Source organism: Plectropomus leopardus, chromosome 4 (genome assembly GCF_026936395.1).
Source record: "Plectropomus leopardus strain MGB_pleo_1.0 chromosome 4, ASM2693639v1, whole genome shotgun sequence".
NCBI classification, from domain to species: domain Eukaryota; kingdom Metazoa; phylum Chordata; class Actinopteri; order Perciformes; family Serranidae; genus Plectropomus; species Plectropomus leopardus.
Genome location: NC_142179.1, coordinates 35,307,576 through 35,333,222, shown reverse-complemented (window position 1 = coordinate 35,333,222; position 25,647 = coordinate 35,307,576). Strand labels below are relative to the sequence as shown.

Genomic DNA, 25,647 nt, shown 5'->3' with positions numbered 1-25,647 from the left:
CTCTTTTTCGTGTGCTGCGTGCCACTGATCGTGTGTGATGCCAGGCAGCGATCATACAATCAGGTTAAAAGCAGGAGGGGCATTAAAGGCCTACAGTTCTGAGTAACTGTGTTACTTTAGCCCATATCATTGTGTATTTTTAACATGAGCTTGACACGCGAAGTAGAGTCAGGTGATAATTATCAGTGAGCTTAACCCTTTCACAGTCAGTGCAGTGACTACATCCTCTTCATAACATGTTGATTATTCAGCAGCATCCTCAAATTTAACTTGTATCAGTTGTCAGTGTTTCACGTCTGTATGATTTAGCAGAAACAGTTAATCACCAGTGAACACTCCTGAGCATGTAAATATTATTGGTTCTTTAGTGTGTCCCAAGAGGTCAGTTGATTCTGGTCATCCTCCTTGTGAGCACCTTATTTTTAGCACTAGTGCAGTGCCTGTTTAAAAACATGCCTTGTCAACACAGGCTGATTGCTTTGCCTGTGGTGTTGCCTATACGATAAGTGTACATTAAGATTCATTCATCAATATTTTTTTTGGTTAAGTGAGGGGTGGGTTTGGGGGGTTGTAACAGCAAACGTTATTTTTTTTTCTTTTATTTGCCTGTGTCCCTTTGTATCATTCTGTCCAGAAATTTTTGTTACTCAATGAATGCACCACAGGCGGAGCTCTCCATGAGTTCTTTTTTTTACTCATTAGCAGTTTGTGACTCACACGGTGGATAGCCAAGATGGCAATCTGTTCACCGCTGATCAGATCAGATAGATGGATGCAGCTGCTGTGAGTGAAAATAAACTTTTAGACCCAGCAGAATGAACAGATAAATTTCACTTTCAATATGCCAGACATTCTGCTGCTCCGTCTGTGCCCAAAATATGCTCTGCACTCTGACAGTGTGGTGCTATAAATAACCAAATGGTATACATATTCCCCCCAAAAATGTATTTATCAAAAAATGTATTTGTGGTGGCAGATGTTTTAATCATGGTAGGCTGCCACAAATAAATGAATTTGTTGGAAACCCTGGTTTTACTTGTGCTTCTTCAACAAGATCTCCCACACAGTTATTTATTTGTGGGAGCCTGCCACAACTAAAAAAATCTGCCGCCTCATATTGATTTTATATTTTTGGAGCTGGACTGTTCATTAGAAGCCCTATTGGAATTTACATACTGTTCTGTTATTTATTGCACCACACTCATAGAGTGCAGAGGGTACTCTGGGTACAGATGGAGCAGCAGAACGTCATGCCCAGTGAAAGTGAAACTTAATCTTTATTGCGTTGAGTCTTAAAGTGTGCTATCACTTGCCTCTGCAGCAGCTACTCCTTTTATCCACTGATCTGATTTGATCAACTCTGAACAGATTAACAGATCAATAACACACCCCACAAATCAAACTTTGCAGATTGCTGCTAAGTAAAAAAAAAAAAGAACTCACAAAGAGTTTTGCTTCATATAAACGCCTTAACCTAGAGAAGGGACATGGAATGATTAAAAAAAAGAAAGGGACACACATGCACAAAAATTGCCACCACCATGCATGTATTAGGTGGGACATTCCTAGTCAGAGACAGGGTTTTGCTGGTGGTAACTTACCAGAAGACCTTAAGCCCCACCTCTGCGGCTGCACAGTACTGTTCGCTTGTTTATTAATACTGAATGTAGCGTGCCCAAATTGCACAAAATTTGACACAGCATGACCAAGGGCTGGGCGATTTGGCCTAAAAAAAACAACAAAGTTACTCAAAACAAGTTTTGCTTTTGATTTTAGCAGATAAATGTAAAGGCAAACTTAATTTCCCTTCTGTTATTATAGTAAACCGAATTTCCCTTTTGGGGTTAAGGTGCAAGCTACAAACTTGTCTTTAGCACTGAAGGCTGCAGTAATTTCACAAAACATATTTACATGAATTCATTTGTGTCATAGCGTTAGCAATATGCAGCGCAACAGTATCAGCAACAGCTTTCAGTGTTTCTACATCACCTGCACTCATCTATATTAGTTACATTTAAGGTTTAGAGAACAGCATAACTTTTTCTACAGCTGCCAACAGCCCACCATCACTCCAAGTTAGAGAATGGGTAAAATCAGGCACCAGCCCCCCCAAATCACTAAATCCGCCCCTGATAACAACGAGAGCAGCAGAGAGCAGCTGGATGAGAGGTCTGTCACTGCGCTGCTCTCAGTCCGCTTTGATGGATCAATCAGCTGTGTGATCAGCCAGGTGTGATGTTTGTTTTTATTAGGCCCACTTTTTGTCAGTTTTTGAAAATAGTAAAATTAATCACTTGGGCTCAGTTACTTAGGTTCGGACAGGAATACTCGGCACCAGCTGCGCTCTAGTATCCAAATGCGCGCACACACCTGGCGCACAGTCTGTATTCAGACATGTTTTTATAAAAACAAAACAAAAACTATTTTTGTGCATTTTCAGTATGCACTATCTAACCAGCTGCTGTTGGATGTTCCGGCAAATTTCCCTCTTTGGTATATTGGGGCGGACGTGACCCTTGGTCCTCCGTGGAGATTAGGAGCGTGGTTGGGGGCTCTAAATCGGGAGAAATACGGGAGAGATGGGACACCAGGCAGGGAAAAACGGGGGTGTCCCTGGAAATTCGGGAGGGTTGGCAAGTTTGCTTCTGCCTCCTAAGGGGAAAGATACAGTGTACTTTGTCGTCCTACGCAAACCTCGCTAACATTTCAGCATGGAGGGGGGGTCTCTTCACTCGTTAACATTGTAGGAAAGCACTGCAGATTTGCAGCAGGTTGCTGTCCTGTCATACAGGACACAGCGGGAAAATGCTTCCACTAATGTCTGCTTTTTACCGGTTGTTTGTGGGCTGGCGCCATCTTGTACATCTCAGAGTGGTCGCGCTGCTGCTAGTTGCAACAGCCCTTCAATGAACTTTGTAGGACTGTGGTTTGTTCCAGATCTGACAGCAAAACCGAAACCAGTTCCAAATGATTGACCAGACTGTGTCCTTTTTTGGGAACATATGGCGGAGGCAAAAATCGAGATTTTCATTTTTAAAAATCGCATTGAAACACAAATTCGAATTAATCGATAAAATCGATTTATCGCGCAGCCCTAGCATGACCTTCGGTCCTCAGGAATTTCGCGACTTGTGAGTAGATCAGATGAACGGTTAAGATGCAAAGGACACTCATACAGACAGATATTACCTGCTATGTAGTTAGATGTTCATAAGAGCGCTGTTTAATTACTTTTAGCATTAACTTTATGTGTCTCTGTCAGCATCACATACTGATCAGCTCTGGTGGTCCATCTTTGTGAGCCAGGAAAAAGCAGAGCAGAGCATTGAAGCTTCCCCACTAACTAACCTCTGGAGAATTGCTTCGGAGAAGTGCTTGCTTACTAAAACTCCTGCCCTGCCTCTAATTACCTCCGTAAACATGTTCAAATGTAGCTACATTTGCACTCATTTGTTTCTCTGGATCCTTCCACAGGCTCAGCCACCACTCTTACTTCAGCTCTGGTGGGAACACAGTCTAAATTTATGAGTCAGCCGATGGGTCTATCTCAGTGGAATGTTTTTGTTAAGGCGCTGTGGAGAAAGCAGGAGGGGGGCGGGTGGGGGTTCTCTTGTGGGTCTATTAAAAAGCAGTCTGCTCTCAGCTCAGATCTCTATGATCAAGATGTGCTGAAAGTGTTGAACTGACGTCAGTGATAAGACGAGCTGCTGTGTATAGCAGGACGGGTTAGATAAGATTAGCACAGAGATGCAAGAAAACACAGCAATATCATTAGAGCTGATAGCTGGCCTCAGCACTGCAGAGGGCCCCTGCACAATTAGTGTGGCAGCTGGCTGCAGCACAACAAAGAGTCAGCTAAAGTCATAGCAGCGGCTCCCTCATATGTTCTTCTTAGCTCTAAATCTGACTAAACTCCGTGACAAAAAACAGATTCTTGCGGCATGTGACCCCAGTGTATGAAGTTTTAAATTTGGAGAAAGTTGCTGTCTCACATACAGTTCTAACCACTGTAAACGTCAGTTTTGAGTTTTCTTTTAGTGATATCTTCAGTGTTCCTAAACATGGAAACAATAGATCCTGGGTAATTTAACAACATAGTAGGGATATGTTATTGCCATCCGTTTCTAATTATTTCCACTTTGTTTCTGAGAAATGCATGTTTTTTCCTGCAGTTTGGTTTGGCGGTTGGATCTAAACACATTATCCTTGAACGGTGGTTGAAAGTAACAAAGGAGATTCACGAAACTGTACTTAGGTAAAACTTTGAGGCACTTGTCTGTTTTAAGCTACTGAATACTTCTACTCTGCTACTAAGGGAGATATAATACTTTTTATTGCACTGTATTTATTTAGCAGATATTTTTATTAGTTATTTGCCATATTTTTTTTCCATAAAAAACAAAACTAATAAGCTAACAAATAGCTAACAAAATGCAACTCATTACAACAGTGATTACCAAACATTTGGATTCTGCCCCCTTCCACAAAAAAGTCTGGTTCGGTCCCTTTGCCCATTTCATATGTCTACATGTATGAGTTTTTGCTGCTCCACCAGAGACATTTCCCCTCCATACTTCCAAGGTAGTCTCATTAAATTAACTTTTTTGAGGCCCAAAGAGGTGAATGATCATTTATTTAATCATAAAAGCAAAGATGAGAAAAATCCAAAAATAGCAATAGCAATAGCTGTGGCCAGTGCCATCATGTTTTTGGAGTTGTCCATATTTGTCATTCTCCTGAATGTTATATCTCAAGAACACCTTGAGGGACTTTACTTGAATTTGGCACAAACGTCCACTTGGACTCAAAAATGTAGAGATTGGAATTTGGCAAAGGTCACTGTGGCCTCACAAAATATGTTTTTGGCCATAACTCAAGAATGCATGAGCTAATTATGACAACATTTCTCAAAAATGTGTAATAGGATATAATGATGAAGTGATGTCATTTTATGTTCAAAAAGTCAAAGGTTAACTTCATTGAGACTTCATCATAATCTGCAAAAACACTTTCTGGCCATTACTCAGTGTCATAACTCAAGAGGAGTAGGGTACACATTTGGTCACATACTTAATTGGTGACACTAATCTTGTGTCTAAAAGTAGCCTGACCCTAAGTGGGACCCAAAAAATCACCCCGCCCCACCCTCCACATATACTGGCACCATTCTAACATGACTGAAGCTCTGTGCTTAAGTCACGTGATTACATCCTAGCAACATCCAGTTCAGGAAAAGAAAAGGGGAACCTTACATTTTGAGTATTTTATTACAGATTGGTAATTTCACTGTTTCTTACTGAAATTCTCTCTGGGAACTGAACTGTACTCACTATTTTATGTCCAACTTTTACTTAACTTTTACCAAAAACTACTAACTACTAACTAACTAACTAACTACTAACAGTGCAAAACCACGTGGTTTTGCACTGTTGCTTACATTTTGTACATATGATTCAACGTGAACGCATTGTTGTTTATTGGAAGTACCCTAAAGCCGCCCTGTAGATATGCTGGATGAATGCTGTGTTTATGCTGGGCCCAGGACAGCTGATATTTAAACATTATGCGCTGCTTTGTATGTTGAGATTGCAGGCGGTCTAATTTATTTTCTTTGTTATTTACTTAAGGCAGTGAGTCATGCTGTTGCTATGAGCATAGTCATTGATCTTAAGGGTCATACGGAGGATAAGATGATAAAACTGACTCTCACAAACTAAAGAAACATCCATCTTTAGGTTGAAGACTCTCTCTTTCTGTCCTTCTCTTCACTTTTTATTCCCATGGAAGGAGTTCTCAAAGTGTTGTTTGTGAATAGAGGTACTTAAATACATCTGCTTCGTCCCCGTATGAATAGGGCTTAAGACAAGCATGGTAAAATCAATTCCTAGTCCTTGACTAATGGTAGATAAAAACACTCTCAAGCTACGAAGAGAACTTCATATACAGGCGATCACACACAGTCATGGGCCCAGGCTTCCTGAATAGGCCCTATCAGCACTGCTCAGTAAGAAATACCTCCAGTAATAAGTCACACATCACGCTGTTGTGAGCTGTCACTTTGCTGGAACTCTTCTCTTTTGGCTACGAAATCTGCTTAATCAGGGCTGCTCTCAGTCGGGAAGTGGACGGTCAGTGGAAATATTGAAAAGTTTGCTGACGTGTACAAATGCAGCTCGGACAGTCAAAGAAGGGCAGCTTTACCTCTGAGTATATCTCCTGCTGGATTCAGTTGTTTGACATGAATGAGGTCTTTGATTCCCCTGATTCAGTCTGGTTTTCTACACTGACTCACTTTTCCGAAAGAATGGGTGAACCCCATCATCCTTCTTGTATTTTAACGCTTTTAACACCTGAACCGGCATCAGTCTTCTCATGCTTCATTTGGATGCCTTTTTCTAGCATTTAAACCTCTGACACCTAGAAAAAAAAATGTATTTCTTTCAGTGTTTCTACATCAATTGTATTTCATACAGTAAAGTCAAATTGAGCAACATGGAAAGAAATGTTCCCCAAACTGCATAAAAAAAGGTTACAAGGAAATAGTCTGAAACTAGGGATATGTGTCCAGAAAACTGTATTTATATATTCTCTTATTTAATGTAAAATTATGTTACAGAAATCAGAAATTAAAAAATGTAAAATTTTAGTCCTTAGTCTTTGATTTTTGTTTTTTCTTTTATTTTGTTTTTTACTTTTTCATATTTTTAGGTAATTTTGTAACTTTGTTATAATTTCTTGCCAATTTTTTGGCAATTTTTTGGCCATTTTTTGTTAAGTGGCTCGTGACTTTCTTCCCAAGTTTTTGACAAACCAATCAAGATTGGTTCAGGTTTCAGAGGGTTAAAGCAACCCCTTTGAAGCAGCTGCTGTGTTGCCAAATGAATGAAACTGTGGATTAGGGTTCAGCTGAGGACTGGTGATTTTTCTGGTACTCATCACAAATATTATTAATGGTGTAAATATCAGTGGACTGAATCAGCTGACACACAGTCTGGTTAGGAAACAGTCTGAAAGAGCTTCTTGGGACAGGACCATAGACGGTATATAAAATGACCAATGCCTCTTCATTTACCCCCGCCATACAAAAATGAAGCCAAAATAACCCTGAAACTGCTGCTTCCATCTCGCTCTAGTGAGGTAATTTGGAGCTGAAGTCTGCACAGTAGTGATCTCTGCTGTTTGGAGTTCCTGCTATCTCGCCAATCGCAAGCATGTTGTTGTCGAGGTCTGTGGACAACACAAGCATAAATAGGAATGCACCAACTGTGAAATTCTGGGCTGGTAAAGATGATTAAAATAACAATTCAACCAAAAGCAGATACCAGTGTTGCTGTTGTTTAGTTTGTTTTTGTTGTCGGGGAAAAAAATGTTGTAAAGTCATAACATCCTTAAATGAACGTGTCACTTTAAAAACATGGTTTTCATAATTCTCTGTCTAATTTGTTGTCAACAAATTACTCCTTCAAACAACTATTTTTTCAAGTTCCATGCATGCCAAAAGCTACATTTTACAAGATTTAATTGAACATATCATGAAAATGTTATAATTGATCTTTGCCCAAAACTCATTTTTACTTTAATGCATCACACTAGGCTTGTTTGACCTTGGCCAGTTTTGCTCAGAGCCAGTAACCAGCGATCGAAGTGTGATGCATCCTAGCCTGACTCGCTCTGACGTCATGCAAAAGTGGACGGCAATAATCCCGCAACATCGAGGCAGCCGCAGCTTTTAGAGCCAGGCGCCGCAGTTACCCTCTACTGACTACGTCTGGCTCTCGGCTGATCGAACAGCCGATTGGTTTAGATGTTGACTCAATAATATGAGGTGTCAGATAAACTTTTTATTTTTGTTGAATTTCAGACATTTTGAATTTATTTGTCTTATTTAAAATTTTTTTTACTTATTTATTTATTTTAAAGGCTAAATACATTCAACATGACCCATACAGAGACTATTACATACTAACACTGGGTTTTTAATTTTTTAAGGCCTATTAAACAACGCAAAGACTTGTGGTCAGTAGCCTGAGTGGGATGTAAGGATTCTTAAAATAACATCAGTACCGATGTGAAGCCCTGACTGTAAACAGTCTGACTGATCTGAACCGAAAGCTGTTGTGATGTAAAGTCGAAAGTTATCTAGCAAGAAAAAAATAGGGTGCGTCCCCTGACGTGTTAATAGTGATTTTACTGCTTCCCTTTGTCCTGATGGTGTCCAGGGGAAGATCTCTGCTTGTCCCAGACACATTTTCTGTTGTCCTAGTGACAACGGGACGCTTATAGACTTGGGTTCTGCTTTTTAGCCTGTGTAAAGTGAATCTGACACATCAGAAAATCATCAGTTGCCTCCATCCGTTTATGTCTTCTTATTTGCCAACAGGTCGATGGCAGTCAACAAAGAGAGTACTGGCCGATACCAATGTTTGGGCAATAAATCGGTGCACTTATTATAAAGGAGCTAAAGGTATACATTAAATGCAGAAGTGAAATTATTAGACCAGCTCCTTTAGTAGGATCAGGGAGGAGGGAGTTTGGGGGGGTTTGCACACTTTCACAACCTTTCTCATGTGTTGTCATGATCATGTGGAGCTTAGTGCCGTGAGACTAAGATGAGTGTCATGCATGGTTACCATCTGCTGTGGAGATCAAGTGAGTCAGCTCTTACTCTGCTTTCTGGTTTTCCTGCTATAATGAAGTCATCCTGTAGAGTCCCAGCGCCTTCAATCCAAAAGGCAGAAGTTCATTGAATGTGCACTAATGTTTGGGAGATACTGTACTAAGAATTTACTGTTGACGGTTAGAAAAAGAGAGATGACTGGTTGCTCTGATCAAACGTAGGTCAAAAACTTGTTGAGTGCTCATGGAAAACGAGAACCAACAGGATACACAGGAATGAAATCAAGGCACTCCAAAAATGTGAAAAAAGAGGAGGAATTACATTAAAAAGCCCTTATTATAATGGCTAAATCATTAACAAAGCCAACATGTTTGAACCACTGCCGGCCTTCATCAGGGCTTTAAAAGCATATGGGTTGGAGGTATCACCTTTAATTTCATCATCTGTCCCAGATGATGAAATTAATGAAAATAATGATCTTGTGTTTCAAATACATGGGCCAGACGTGGCCATTGAACAGACCGGGGGGGTCTGGCACCGCGTAGTTCCTAGAGCACATTTTCAAAATTTTAAAGTATTCGAGTTATGGGTCACAGTAAAATAAAAACATACATACATACATACATACAGCACAAAAGTAATCACCACATGTCAACATCTCAAACATCTCAAATTTACCTCACACGTCAGTGAGGGTGAGATGATATTTGGATTGGGATTCACTCCCCTCAGCTGAAACTTGTATCTTCTATCATTAACTCTATACAGAAAAAGGCACAGCCGTGCAAATCTTCCTTTCACGTGTGCGAGGTGAGATATGTGAAGGTCAGCCAGAGCTTGGGCAAACAGTAATGATGTGGACTCTCTGATAAAGCAGAAAAAGAGCAGTGTTAAATGGCATTCTTGATTTTGTCGCCTTTGTGTTTGACTTTCACCTTTAAAAATGTCCCACATGAATAACTCTTGGCTCTAAAGTCACAGGACTGGCAACTTCCTTATGAGTCCCAAAAAGTCTCACGACCCATAGACTGTCTAATACACAGCCACTATGAAATAAAAGAAAATTAACCAAAAAATAAATGAAATAAAAAATATGGAAAAAATACCTAGGAAATTATATTTTAAATCATTGTATTTACTTGCTTAAAGATATGTAACGGGAAAGAAAATACATCTGTTTTTTTTTTATATTCTGCACATTGTATTGTTTTGCCTCAGTTTTGTGCTTATTTTGAAGTAATTCTCTGGTAACCTTTTTTTTAAAAACAAAATTCTTGCTATTTTTTGGGCTGTGTTAAGGTGTTCACTGCCTTCTTCCCATATTTTTGAAAGAAATGGAACCAATTTGCTAAAGTGTCAAAGGGTTAACATTGGAGTCTACAGGGACTGACTCACTTTTGGAACTAGCCTCTAATGGCAGTTAGAGTAACTGAAGTTTTTGGCACTTTGTGTTGGCTTCCTTTGTTTATATCCGGAGGTTGCCGCTTGATTTGACCTATAATACTATGTAAATTTTATGCTGTATGCAGGGGAATCATTAATACTTCTTAGCTGGGTATTTTCCCATCCTTTAACTTTTTATAATGGAGAAAAGTGTGCGCATTATCTTTTAAAGCTTTAAAAAAAAAAAAGCTTTAAAAATTTGTTTGAGTCATTGTGTTTGTTGATCTTTTGTGAATAACGCTGATAAAAACTGATTAAAATGAACAAAGTCTACTATGTCTCCATGTTAGCAGAGGCTGAAGCTGTAATGCTCATTGTGCTTATTGTTTGAAACACAATGTCAAACACGAGTGTTAAAATCGTTGTACGCAAGCATCCACATTCACTGTGTAAACAAGAAAAAAGTCCCTAATTTGGAACATTTTTTAAACAGTGGCACTACAGTCTTAACAGTTTTGTGCGTGTGTGTGCTCGTGTGTGTTTCAGCTCGGACCCAGGAGGTGATGGGCAAGTTTGGCGGTCTGTACGAGCAGCAGTATGCAGTGGCTCTCTTTAACAAAGTTCGCTTTGACATAGAAGGAGGAGGTGGCCCACAGCCCCAGCTACTGCACCGCAAGGTAAAACATCCTCTTCCACCACTCTGAGTGCAGATTGTACAGCAGCAACTCAGAGGTAAACCTCACAACAACCTGCCAACATGTTTTCCAACTCTTTTAATCCTCAAGTGTACACTAAAGTATGTAAGCTATGGAAGCCCATTTCCGCCAGTAAAAGAAAACAAGAAGAAAACTCAGCCTTGATAATAAAAAAATATATATTTTAAGGTCAAAATTATGAGATAAAAAGTCATAATCATGAGATTAAAAGTCATAATTATGAGATAACAAGTTGGAAAAAAAACATCTTTTGACAGTTTCAGTCAAACTTGGGACAGCATCATTTGCATATTTAGGCTTGTCTCTGTCAGTGCATTTGGAGCGCATGGTGTGACTTTTTATCTCATAATTTTGACTTAAAGCAATACTTTATCTTCACTATAACAGTATTTTATTTTAATTTATACTTGTTTGAAATGTATAACAGTGTTTTATTAAACATTATTGAAACAGAAGTTTATGTAACTTTACTTTATTTACTTTACTAACTTCATTGTAACTGTAGTTTATTTAATAATTTTGTATTTAAGTAGTTTGCGGTAGTTTAGAGATTTCAAAATATCGAGATATATATTGTGTATCGCAATATAGCCTAAAAATATTGTCATATTATTTTAAAGCCATATCGCCCAGCGCTGCCCCAATGTTGCTGCACTCTGTCCTATTCAAGTCAGGGTGTCTCAAGAATATTACATTAAATTTGCTCATTGAAATAAAAAAGAAAATTCGTCCTGGATAATACAAGAAGCTTCATGTTGACATGTTGACATGCAGGAGAACCTCTTGTGCTGAATTCAGCTTTTGTAATTCGACACATTATTATGTGTCACGCTTGTAAATAGCTCTGTCTGGTTTTTACAGTCTATTGACACACACACACACACACACACACACACACACACACACACACACACACGGAAGTAGGGTCTGGAGTGTGATAAGAGCCTGGTGAGTGTAGTGAGGAATGCAGTCAGTTCTGTAGAAAAAACAATGCTGGTTAGGTATTTGGAGAATAAGAAATGGGCCCTACTGGATTTTTCTGTGATAGTTATATATTTTAAAACATAAACACAGACTGGCTTTTTCTCTAGCAATAAAAAAGCTCTTAATTCCTCCGGCTGCCTGTGCAGTGTGCTGTCGTGAAAATGTCTTTTTTTTTTGTCCTGAATGTGTCTTCTTTCACAGATTCCTCTGGAGAACAAGTCCATCTTCTCCGGCTCACTTTTTCAGTATTTGGAGGAGAACAAGAAATGGAGAAACCGCTTCCTCTTCGTCCCAGACTCTTACAACATCAACTATTACGACAGCAAAGCGGTGAGGGAAAATAATTTTTAGATTATATTGGTTTGATTCACTGTTTAACATGTACTCTCTGCTCACTGTCTTATCTCCCAGTCCCATGACAGACGCCTCCATCCCAAAGGAACCATCAACTGTGCCGGCTACAAAGTGCTGACATCTATGGAGCAATATCTGGATCTGTTCAGCAACAGCCTGCCCGGTGAGGAGGAGGGGAGCAGATGTGAAGCTGCAGCATTTTATGATGATGTTTTTACACGCAAATATTTTTAATTTCACATTTTATTGCCAGAGGATCTAAAACTGAAGCTTTCATACATTTTTGGCCATATTTATTTATTTTATTATAAATAACTGTATCGTCATTACAGTGAATTAATCAGCAGTTGTGAACTGTAACTACGTACAATTACTCCAGTTCAAATTTGAGGTGCTAGTACTTTACTCCTACTACTACTACATTTTAGAGGGAAAATTGTACTTTTAACTCCACTACAAGTAGCGGTCAGCTTTAGTTGCTTGTTACTTTACAATATTTTTTTTTTGCATAGAAAACTTAAGAGTTTATAAAATATCGTCTTTTATAAATTCAACTACCCAAAAATACATAAACCTATAAAAACAGCTGAATTGATTAGCCAATAAATCAGTTAGTTGATTGGCAGAACTTTTTTGATTGTTAAATGTTAAAAAAAAGAAAGAAAAGAAAAACGTTTTCAACTTTTCAAATGTGAGACTTTTTGTGATCTGAGTACTTTTAATACTTTATCTACATTTTTCTGATTTAATAGATTTATGGGAGTAAGTGAGTGTATGAAATGCATATTTTTTCCTCTTACCTATAGTACTATTAATCAATCTAGATAGTTGATTGAGCTGCAGAGTGTTGGAGACATTAGCCGTAGAGATGTCTGCCTTCTCTCTGATATAATGGAACTAAATGGCACTCAGCTTGTTGTGCTTAAAGTGCCAAAAAAAACTGAAAAACTCAACAGCAATGTCTCTTCCCAGAAATCATGACCTAGTTACTCAAGATAATCCACAGATCTTGCTGTGAACAGTTGGAACGATTTCCTTTCTACTGAACTACACTTGTCAACTTTATCACCGAACAGAAGAAAGCTTTCATCTACTCATGGCGAGAGGCTCGTCTTTGTGACACCATGAGAAATAAATTATAATGGCGTCTTCCTCGACTGAGCTATAATGTTAACCAGCCCAGTGGTGCTAGCAGTGGATGCACGCCTTCTTCTGCTCAGTGATTATAGCTGGTGGGTGTAATGTCATGAAGATGTATAAAATATTAATCTTTACTAAAACTGCTATTTTCCACCCATAGTCCCTGGGCAGGTAGGTGGACCAATAAATTAATGCCAGATTTTGATCTAAGTATAGTACAAAACACCAGGTCATAAAATTTTACAAACATTATCATCTCCTTGTCCCACCCCACTTAATGATGATAAAAGCAGCAATAAAAACGATCAGGGCACAGACATTCCCACATCCAAAAAGCAGTTTGCCCCCCTCCCACCCCCTGTTATATGTGCAAAATATAACAGTAGTGTCATTAGTGTCATTAAAAATTAGATGCAATCATGAGTACAATCCCAAAACATTAAAACTCCAAAAACAAACAAAAAAAACATTGGACTCCAGTTGCCTATGATACAGCCCCTAGAAACTTCTTTAAATGCATGCAAAAACATTCTACAGTCATTATAAACACATTAATTTGCTGTATATTTCAGAACACATGAAGAAAAGTCCAAACTAATAGCTCATGTCGTTTATGTTGTGTCCATATTTACAGATGTAAAAGCAAAAGTGGGAAGTTCCCCCTTCCTGAAGTGTGCCACCCAGTTCCCTCTGATCCTCTGGCACCCTTACGCTCGCCACTACTACTTCTGCGCAGTGGCAGAGAATGAGCAGCAGAAGTGGCACGCCGTCCTCCAGGACTGTGTCCGACATGCCAACGATGGTGAGTCCTGACAACACAAAGTCCTGCAACGCTATGATCTCAGCAGCTGATATGACTAATGGCTTTGCTCTTACTTGAGTAACTGCTCCATATTAGTTGACAGTTTACTGATGTACCACGGCCCAAAGACACGCTAGGCTGCATGGTAATAAAAGGCTCTTTCCTGATGCTTTGGGGCAGGTTTCTGGGATACATTTGGACTTGAGTCCTTTGGTTCAGTCTGTAGCTATACAGGACTACAGGCAGAAGGAAGAGGCTCAAATCTTCCCCAAAAGATTTCTTCCAGGACAGTGTGTTGGACTGAATATATGAAAATTAATCATATAAGAAAATTTGCTTTCTGTTCACTTATTGCCTTGGTGAGATTTTGCATTGAAAAAATGGAGATGCATTGAAAGCAAGAATGCCCTGCCCCTGGATCAGTGTCCTCAGGGTTCTCTATCCAGCACATGAACAGGTGATTGAAGAGCTTTAGGTTCTTTTGACAGGTGGCACATGGAAATTAAAACAGTACCTATCTAAACATTTTGAAAAATCATTAAATCCTTTAAGTGGCTTGAATAGTAAGAATGCGAATATTATATCAAAGTTGAGTGTCTCATTAAGTATCTACAAAAATCTGAGTAAAAATAAATTTTTTCAACTTTTAGAAAAGCGAGTTGAAAACAGTTAATTTTGAGGATAACAGCATTTCTCCAGACTGTGTGGGCGTGGCACATCAAGTTTTGATTGACACTTCCTTGAATCCCACCTTTGTCAACTGTCTCACGTCTCCACGATGACAGCCATGGAGCAAAGCAGAGTCTGTGTGGTACAGCTCTATGTGTTCCAGCCCTCTGACTCTGGCTGCGTTCCTAAATCCAATCTGACGCTCTGCACTAAAATGAGAGAGCTGTGGGTTGAATCCACAGAGCGTTCTGTTTCTCTATGAATTAACAAACCGTTAAGTTCATCACACATTCACTTTATTCTGCGCTTTGCTGCTCCTTCTCCCCAGACACAGAGCCCAGAGTCGCTCTGACACTCCCAGAGTGCACTGCTCTGGATAACCGAACGGTACATTCCAACAAAAAGAGAAGCGTAGTTCCTCCACTTCCGTCCTTCCCTACTGGATCTTACTTTGGTAAAAAGATGTATGGTATGTCCTCCTGAGGACATACCATACAATTTATCGAAGGTCCAGTTTGTGCACTCCGGCACTCAGAGTATTTCTGAATGTACCCTATTGAAAGCAGCATTGAGGGATTTCAGTTTGTCATGTTCAATTAGTATCAACTGACAGCTGACTTTGACTTTTTGGATTGGTTTTTCTGATTTTTTTAATGTTTTTTATGATGCATGTAAGACCCTAAATTACATTTTAAGAAAGTTTATGGTGTTTTGGGTTCCCAGAGGCTTTAAGTTAATCTCAATTTGTTAATTATTACCTTTCCATTCTTTTGGTTTTTATGTGCTTCATCTGGCCCTTGAGCTCTCAGCTCTCAGAGGTGAACGTGAAACTCGACAGGACTCAAAAGAGGAAATATGAGTAAATACATCATTGTGACATATTTACCTGGTTGCCATGGTGCTGAGCTCAGATTAATGTTGTGCAAGAGGCCTGACTCAGGAGGAAGCTGTCTTCTAACAGGAGCTTTGTTCTTAACTTCACCTCGGCTGTTTACTTTAGCAGAAGGTTCATTAAGTGACAGGTGCTACAGTTTATCCACCAGACCTGCACTTACATTCTCAGACACTTTATAGTTACTGAAGGGCGGAAGTAGACAAATAGGTGTTTGCGTGCAGTGTGAGTTAATATATTAGAGTGTACATTACCAGTTGCAGCATGGCAAACACTGTTTCTATGTCAGGTATGTTCAGATAGAGCCAGGGGAACTGCATAAGTGGAATTCTGCTCTGTTTACCTAAAAGGAAGTGTATGCTTTCAGGGTGCTTGTATACTTGCCTGGGATCTGGACCATAAAGTGTAAAAAAAAATGGACGTACTGTAGTTATTGGTTTGTGGATTCCCGCTTTGAAGCCTCGAGTCTGGCATTTTGGCCATCGCCTTTAATTTTTTTCTGAGTGAGAAGGGACCGTATTTGGATGACAGGGTGGAGCTGTGGCATATCAAGGGGGTAGATGTGACTCACACACAGCCTGTCAATCAAAGTGGCTACACCCTTAATCATTCATCATGATTCTCTTGTTTGTTTTGCTTTGTTTTTTTTGAGTGATTTATTTTTCCCAGTTGACATGGAAACACATTGTACAGAAGTGACCAACATATAGTGCAATAACTATTAAAGTAAAACATTTTGAACATGAAAACAAACAGCACAACACAAGACAAACGGCTCAAGATTAGTTCAGTTTATTTGTTTCACATAATAGAAACACAATGAGGATAAAACATATCAAAAGTACATATGGGGGTGTGGTAGAAACCTGTACTTGCTTTTATAAAAACCACACCCAGAAAACATAAGAATAGTAAAATATGAACAGCCAAAACAGCAGTACATTTAGTTGCTAAAAATACAAAGTGTCACAGTATAAGTGTAGGGTTAAAAAAAAATAAAGGCATACATAATCATTCTGAACATGTGAACATGAATCATAGATCATCATTCTTGAATCAAACAAAATGTTTTGACAGACACGTCTCTTTTTGTGCAGTTCACAATAAAGTTAGCTTTATTGTTTTTATATTGAGGGTCAGACAACAATATAACAGAATTTAGGTAGCACCTCCTGAGGCATAATGTAAGCCTCAGGGAGCACCAAGCTGTGTGTCCGTGCGCGCCGACATCTCGTCCAAATATGGGCAAACAAGACCGATAAAGTGGGACAGTTAGAGGTTAGTGTAGCAACCACGGGTCGAGTTAAATGCTCCAGAATTTAATCAAATAGAACTACTCCCCAGATTAACAAATTTTATGATGGACAACTGAAATGTCCTGATTTTCTTTGAAGATTACTACCCACGACCATGACGTGTGACATACACTCTGATATTTACATGCAATAAAATTCAACCATATCGCAAGACAAGAACTTTTTATTATTTTTTTTGTGTGTGTGTTTTTACCTTCACACGCTCCCCGGACCACCACTTGGTTTTTCCTCTGCATCGGATTTAAATCAGCTTATTGCTTTGGCTGTTAGGAACAAGACCATGCCACTTTCATGTCATAAATCAGAGTACAATTTACACAAATGTAGTACAGCCAGTACAGTGAGTCAGAGCTGCCCTTTATCTGAGGTACCACTCAGTGTTCCACACTGATGTGTAAATCTTCCTTGGCAATTGAGAGATGTGGTATGCAGTGAGTGAGTGCAGTGCCAGAGGCAGCGAGGGGTTTTTACAGTTTGGCTCAACAACAGTTCATTGTTCAGGCTGCATTGTGTCAAAGTCTGCTCTTTATCAGTGTTTAATTTCTTCAAATTCCCCATCTGTCTCTTGTGGATTATATGAGTGATCAAGTCTCTTAAACATAATCTTTCAGTTATCATTGAAGTACTGTAATGACAAAAGCTTCAAACTTTAAACTTCTTCAGTTGTTTTAGGGCAAATTATAACACTCATCAGTAAAACTTAATTATGGAAGAAGCATCCAAATGTGTGTAGTTAAGAGAAGCAAATAAAAACAAATAGATTTCAGTCTTTTTAAATGTATTTTCAAAGTATTCTAGTGTATGGTAGGCATTAATCACTTATGATGTGGCATATATTCTTATAAATGCATGAAAATGATTACACTTAACACCTACAGTAAAACATTATGAAAAGACATACAATATTATAAATGCATCAACATGTACCTCACTTTACTTAACACATACAATGGTAACTTATGATACAGCATGGATTGTTATATAACACGATGAGTCCTTACTACAGTTAATTGTTGATGTGTGAATATGTGAGTATAAATATTTATAATGCATTATAAGCCCCAGCATTAAACCTCTACTTTATCACAAGTCAAGAGCATACATAAGACCCTTGATACTTAAACAAATTATAAGTCACATCTATAATGTTTTATGACTGTTGATAGTGCATCAGTAAGCACTGTGTGTTTTATGAGTGTATTCATAAAGCATTGTGAATACATTATAATTCACTATGAATGCCTTTATAATGCATTATAGATGTGGTCTTTATAGAAAGTGTTACCGATTTTCAGATTTTCTCCTCTCAGAAGCAGATTTTATTAGCTGCTTGAAGTCTCTGCAGTGCAGTATTGATTGGACACCTGTGTGAGTTGTGAGGGCAGCAGCTGTGAGGGGTCTAGAAAGAGGAAACAACCAATACATGAGCCTGATGTCTGAGCTGTGACACAGTCCAACTGCATAACACACAAACAGCTCAGTGACTTTAAATGTTCTCTGTGTGCTACACAGATGTGTGCCTCACGGACCTGCGCCGACTTTTTAACAGCTACAGCTTTTTAACAGCCACAACAAGGTGTGGGTACACCAGTCTCACCTCAGGTCAACAAGTAATTCTTCTACACACAGAGGGTTCTTTCATCGAACGCTCATTCCCTTTGTCAACCAATGGAAGCCAGTAATAGGAAAGCCAAAATCTCTGCTTACCCCCAGAAAGACTAGGAAATGCATTTTGACTTGGAAAGGCAGCTGGTTTTAAGATCACACAAACAAGTAATGTTATGATGTGGTCTGCAGCTGCAAAGACGGTCTTCATCACTGAACTTACTATCCTGTGAGAGGAAAGTATACCGGCAACTAAAGTACTCTGAGAGGGCGATTAAAGATATGGCAGAGGAGGCTGAGAAGTCAAGCTACTGGTTGAGGCTGTGATGCAGTGGCAGTTTTTAGGGCTCAACACCCTAGAAGGGACAGCAGCAGGGAGTGGCAAGGACATTTTCCGAATTGTCCGCTGCTACCCCACTGGCATATGCACTGGATGAAACATAATTGACCAGTGGCTCTAACTCAGCATATTTACGTGAAGCTGAATTGTTGTGTTATTGTGATTCATTTGTGTACATTTCTCTCTTACCACTACAGCGGTGTAGATGGATGACACACACATTTTGTTCTTGCGTATTGACGCCGATAAATGTAGGCCATAGCTTGAAATTCAGTAGGTGATGTCATAGCACAGTCCTCATACATCAAGCTTGATGTTGTAGCCAAGTTTATTGAGATCCATGTCACGAAGTGTGGCTGCACTAAATTTATAAGATTGCAAAAATCTCACAGTCTGCATGAGGTTTAAGACATTTCACACGAAAACCAAAAAATATCACAAGTGTTAAGAGTTAATACCAGTCATTTGGTATGAGTTACATTGAAAGGTGGTTTTATGCAAGCTCAAGTTAGGCTTGCAAGAAGCCTTAGCCATATCTAAAAGGGGTAAATTATGTCAATTTTGTGGATTGTCAAACTAGAAGAAGAGACTAGAAATCCCAGTTTTGTCTGAAATCCCCTCACTCATCGGGGGCTAAGTAAAAACATAACCCCCCCCCCCCTCTTCGAGAGGGTCTTGAGACTTCCTGTTTCTGCTTCTACCAGGAGCTCTGGTCCCATCACTGCCCTCCCCCCACAAACACACACACACACACACACACACACACACACACATACATGCGAACATGAATAATAGGGGACTATCTAAGTGTACTATCCAAGAGGGAACCTTTATTAGCAGTCATTTTAAAAATACAAAACTAGAATTGAAAATTTACTTTTGAGGTCTTCTTTCACAATATTACTGCAAATGTGATTTTTACAATTTTTTAAAGAAATTGCCAAGAGGGGACCTGAAGCCTTGAGCGACGTCTGCCTATCAAAGGGGGGACATCCATATACTGCAGTCAAACTGGTTTATCCTGGTTCTCTCACCTATAGAGTGCTTCTTTTTCACTAAAACTTCATTTGTATCTTTAAAAATGGGTATGTAAACTTTATTGCTTGCAATATATCAACATTTTTTGTGATAATAAATATTACAGAAATAATACTTGCCAAAGCAAAGTATATCTTTTAAAGAAGGCTCCCATAATCCTGTGAATTCAGTTTTATCTTACTATTTACTGTTAATAACTTTATTGTTGTCTTTGTTTTATATATGTATATATATATATATATATATATATATATATATATATGTATATTTAGACCAGACCAATTGTAACTACCAATGTATCACCAAAAATTCAGAAAAATAAATCTATAAACGAGTAACATTATACATAAAATGATCAGCAATATAATTACTTATTTTAATAAATAATATATTTATTTTAATTAGTTAATCACTATAAAATGATTTAACACAAGTCTGTGACTAATCCTTAAAAGCTGTTTGCTTCCAAAAGAAAGAAATCAAACTGTGACATGACAGATGAGCTCAGGTCCAGAGAAGTCAGTGGCGCTTCTGGATTTTGTTGAATCTGGCTTTCACTTAGCATAGTAGAGTCTTAAATTGCATTTATAGATGCAGTGATGAACTGTGTTCACTGTCAGTGGTTTTCAGTGTCCCCAAGCTCATTTTGTGATATCATGTTGGTATTTAATGCAGTGCAGCTTTATGGGTCAAAGGTCATGGCCATTCATTTTGGTTTTTAGCCTTGTCCCTTTTATGCAGAGATTTCTCAAGGTTCTCTAAATCTTTTCATGCTATTATGGCAGATAGTTAATGGATTTGAACAGCAAATATCTTGTTTTGTAATGTATTCCTTTGTGTTCACAATAGTTTTTCAGTGATGGATGAAACACCTGTGTTTGTTAGTGTATTTTAGCATTATCTAATCTAGACCCCATTCAAAGATGTTTGTTTTTTTAATGACTACAGTCTGTAACACATACTACACACACTGGCATGCAGCATTGTGACAGTGCACAGAGAGTGTGCGTGAAGTGAAAGGCACATAATAAATGTTACGATAAGTTCACAATGACACTCAGCTTTACAGGACTTTACATTCCAGTATTGTAAACTGAAACTTTTCTTTAGCACTTAAAGTTTAACTGGTATGTTAGTGTTTTTGATGGGCATTGAAATGGTGATGAGCCACCAACAACTCATCTCAAAACCATCACAACAGGATACACATCTATGAATGGGCCTTCATAAGTCGACTTCTGTTTGTACTCTTTGAACTTTGCACTCTAAACAGTAAAAAATGTCCACACTCCATTTCCTTTTGTAAGAAAACTAAAAAGGAGTTTTAAATTAAAATTATGTAACATCAAACTTTGACTTGACCTTTAAAATTGTTCAATTTCCAAAATACTTACCTGACCAGTTTTCACAAGTAGTGAATGTCAATCAAGTTTTCAATATACTTGTGTTCTCAGTCTGTACTTAAAGAAATGCAACTTGTTTGTTGGTGCACATTACAGAAGAAGGTCCACCCTTGAGTAGGATATAATGACATGAGTCCACTGTTGGCTGGTACATAATGTCACAAGTTCCTTCTTAGATAGCACGGAGTGACATTCACACTCAACCATGTAAAGCACATACAAACATATTTAATAATACTTGTGAAAAAAATCTCATCTGAATAATGTTACATTTCTTCTTCAAATATGATTTGTTAGTATGTTTGTGTAACAGAATATAAAGGCTCAACTTTAGTGGCTGGCTTAACCTTTTTATGGCTTGATACTGTATTAATGGGAAATTATGCCCATTTCTAAAATACATACATATTATTTCTATGATCTAAGGCAGTCTAAAAACATTAGTAAACATGGGCAACTCGCTCCCATATCCAAAAACTGGAGTGCTTGTGATGTCATGTGATATAAAGTGTAGAGTTGCTCCATTGATATGAAATTGTGAAAGATTTTCTAGATGACACTGAGAACAGCCAGAACAATGTTATAAGTATATGGGAACATTTTCTGTTACAGAACTGACAACACCAATATAATAAAGTTCATTTGGGTTTAAGGGATAACAAACATTCTGTTGGTCCCCAAAATTAGGCTCTCGATGAGCAGAAGGAGCAGCTCCAGACTTTATACTTCATGACATTACAAGTCTGAGACTTCTTTCTCTAGTGTCTAGATCAGAGATATCACACATACTGGCTGATCCCTTGGCCATGGAAAAAACATACTGGAATTCCTACTTTAGATGTTCACCTTTACAATGAAGGGTTTCCCAGAAAGGACCAAAACGATATAAAGGTCAGCAACAGTATTTGCTGATTAATCATAAAATAGATTTATTATCAGACTTTTACTGGAAATTCCCATTAAGAGTTATTACAAGCACAGGATCTCTTTTACAATGTATGTGCGTGCTTTCAATTTATATGCATAAGAATGCATTTTCTTTGTTGATCAACATTACAGAAAAAGGGCCACACATATAGAATAAAGCGACGGTGGTCCCAAGTTGGCTGGTACATAATGACACAAGTTCCCTTTTGGATAGGACAGAGTGATATTCACACTCCACCATAGATTAATGAAAAAGAAATAGAAAGGTGCATTTTGTAAAGAGAAAATATCTAATACAAAAATGTAGCTATTCAGTAAAGCATCTCATTGTTAAGTAAATTGGCACCAGAAATGTTGCCATTGTAGCTTTTAAAATAAAGGCTATAATGTGAACACAATTATAACTTGTCTTAATATTCACTGTGACGTGACAGATGAGCTCAGGTCCGGGGAAGTTGGCAGTGTTTCTGGATTTTGCTGATATCTGGCTTTCACTTTGCATAGTTAAGTCTTAATTTGCATTTATAGATACAGTGATAAACTGTGTCCACTGTCAGTGGTTTTTAGTGTCCCCGAGCTCATTTTGTGATATCCTTCAGTCATGTTGGTATTTAATGCAGTGCAGCTTTATGGGTCAAAGGTCATGGCCATTCATTTTTGGTTTTTAGCCTTGTCTCTTTTATGTATTTCTCAAGGCTCCTTTTCATGCTATTATGATAGGTAATGGATTTGAACACCAAATATCTTGTTTTGTAATGTGTTCCATTGTGTTCAAAATGAATAGTTTTTTAGTGATGGATGAAACAGCTGTGTTTGTAAGTGTATTTTAGCATTATCTAATCTAGACCCCATTCAAAGATGTTTGTTTTTAATGACTACAGTCTATAACATATACTACACACACTGGCATGCAGCATTGTCACAGTGCACAAAGAGTGTGCATGAAGTGAAAGGCACATAATAAATAATATAATAATACGATAAGTTCACAATGACACTCAGCTTTACAGGACTTTAAATTCCAGTATTGTGAACTAAAACCTTTCTTTAGCACTTAAAGTTTAACTGGTATGTTAGTGTTTTTGATGGGCATTGAAATGGTGATGAGCCACCAACACCTCATCTCAAAACCATCACAGCAGGATACACATCTATGAATGGGCCTTCACTAGTTATCTTCTGTTGACCCCATTCAAAGAGGTTTGTGCAACCCAGAACTAAGTTTTTATTATTGTTATATCTATTTTTTGGTTGTTTTTGATAACTATAGTTGGTAACACAGAGTTGTAAATTAGTTGGCAAATACAGGGCTGGTATACAGCATTGTCACTGCGGCACAGAGAGTGTGCATGAAGGCATGTGAGATTGCTAAAATAAGTTTACATTGACACTCAGCTTTACAGGTCTTTACATTCCAGTGTTGTCAACTGAAACAACTCTTTAGCACTTAAAGTTTAACTAATGTTAATGTGTTTCTGATGGCCATTGCGTTAAAAATTCAGACAAACAGAGCCACTGAGAGCCAAGATGCCCTACTGCTTTAGAGGGCCACTTAATAAATAATTACCTTTCAATTATTTCAGTGATATTACATACATGTGGTTATTATGTCACTTCCCAGCAGATGTTTCTTCATGTGAAAAACATGTTTAACTCCTTTTTGAATAGCTTGTAGTCAATTGTGCAATTGACGACAAATGTGGAATTCTGCTTGTATTTCTACTCTTTACAGTTTAACATTATCTTACCCAACATCCACTTGTTTAACACAGGAATGTTTCAGTCAGATACAACATCTAGGATATGAGAAGTAAGCAACCCTGAAGCCCAATGTGTAATGTCCTCACGACCATAACGACCATCGTCAGCTAGAAGAAACCATCCCCCGCACTGCAGGGAATCAAGGCCTGACAGATTTTCACAGGCTGACTTGCAGAGAATCAAACCCCTCACCCACTGCAGGTCACTCACTTCTCAGTGGCAGCAGTCTCCACTGTTCAACACTCAAAGTTAGGATCTGAGAATCATATGGGTGCTGGTCACTCCACCTCTTCAGTGTAGAAGAAATTACATATTTTTGTCCACTTCATCAACTGAAGGCCAAGTAAATATAAAAATATATCTATAAAACTGTGTGTGAATGTAATGAAGACAGATTGCTTTCTAAAGAATGCACAAAGCCATTGAATCAAATGTACATAGATCATACAGAGATGAATAACATTTTTTTTCACACATATGAATACTCAGCCTCTTTTAGGGATGCATCTTACTCCATAAATGTGGTAATTTTACGTGTCGGTATCATCTTTCTGAAGCTGGCAATACTGTATTATAGGCATCATTAATAATTTGTTAACTGACTGTTAATTATACTTTTGTCAATACTCCTTGATAAACAATGAAGAAATGATAACTAATTAACTTTACCCATTATAAGTAATGTTATAGATTGTTATTTTATTAGTCAAATACCAAGACTTATACAGTCTTGTATAAATACATAAACTAAGTATTAATGGTTTCCAACTAATTTGTAAACCTTCGTAAAAACAAAAAAAGTAAATTATACAATATAAATATCTCTTGGATAGATAGACCAAATATTTATAACACTTTGTTAACTATTAATAGTTGGTTTGAAAACTGTTTATAAACATTGTTTGGATGGTTTCTATAAAGTTGCAACTGCTAATGGTAATAAACTGTTAAACTGTTAACAAATACCATGTAGCAGATCTTGAAATACTATTTGGAAGACCATTATAAAATTGCAGTTGCTATTTAAATCTTTTGAGTCACTTAATAAATAATGTCTTTCTAAGCACTTTGTAAGGTATACATACATGTTTGCCCTTCATTAAATTTTTAATAGGTTACAAAAGTTGCAAAACAACAATAACCCACTACATTTATCTTTGGCTCAAAGTTGCATGTCAACATTGACTTTCTGTTCATATATGTGTTTAAAATGATAATCACACAATCAGGACACAAACATGTACTCTTTATGTAGCTCACCTATAAAACATTTAAAAGGGCCAAATTAGTTTTACTCCATACAATCAATAACCATTGACAACATTTTAACTATCTAAATAATGTTTGTAGATGCTTTACAGAGTATCTAATTCTGTAGTATTGTTTTACCTCTTTAATTAAAACAGAACCTTTTATTATAATTAGAATAATGAAATGTAAACTTGAGGCAATAACCTGTGCAACATCAAAATGGTATGTCATGAAATAACAGATGTAATCATTAGGTAACTGAATATGTTCAACTACTTAAATATCCATAATAGTACAAGTTTTGAAAAAAAAAAAAACAGTATTTAAAATGGGAATTAAAGTGGAGAATTGTATGCCTACTCCGTACAATTTCAGGGTGTTCTTCCCAATAATCCAGGGATGTTGTACTAACCAAGATAAGCAGTGTGTGCTACTTGTTAAACCCAGGA

At 37.9% G+C, this 25,647-nt stretch overlaps 1 protein-coding gene across 1 annotated transcript in view; it reads left to right on the top strand.

Moving 5' to 3' along the window:
• Positions 1-25,647, top strand: part of niban2b (niban apoptosis regulator 2b) — a 54,887-nt gene that overhangs the window by 9,173 nt on the left and 20,067 nt on the right. The window contains exons 2-5 of the mRNA XM_042487875.2: positions 10,547-10,677; positions 11,902-12,030; positions 12,112-12,217; positions 13,829-13,996. Coding sequence (XP_042343809.2) covers positions 10,547-10,677; positions 11,902-12,030; positions 12,112-12,217; positions 13,829-13,996 — 534 coding nt within the window. The remainder of the gene's footprint in view (positions 1-10,546; positions 10,678-11,901; positions 12,031-12,111; positions 12,218-13,828; positions 13,997-25,647) is intronic.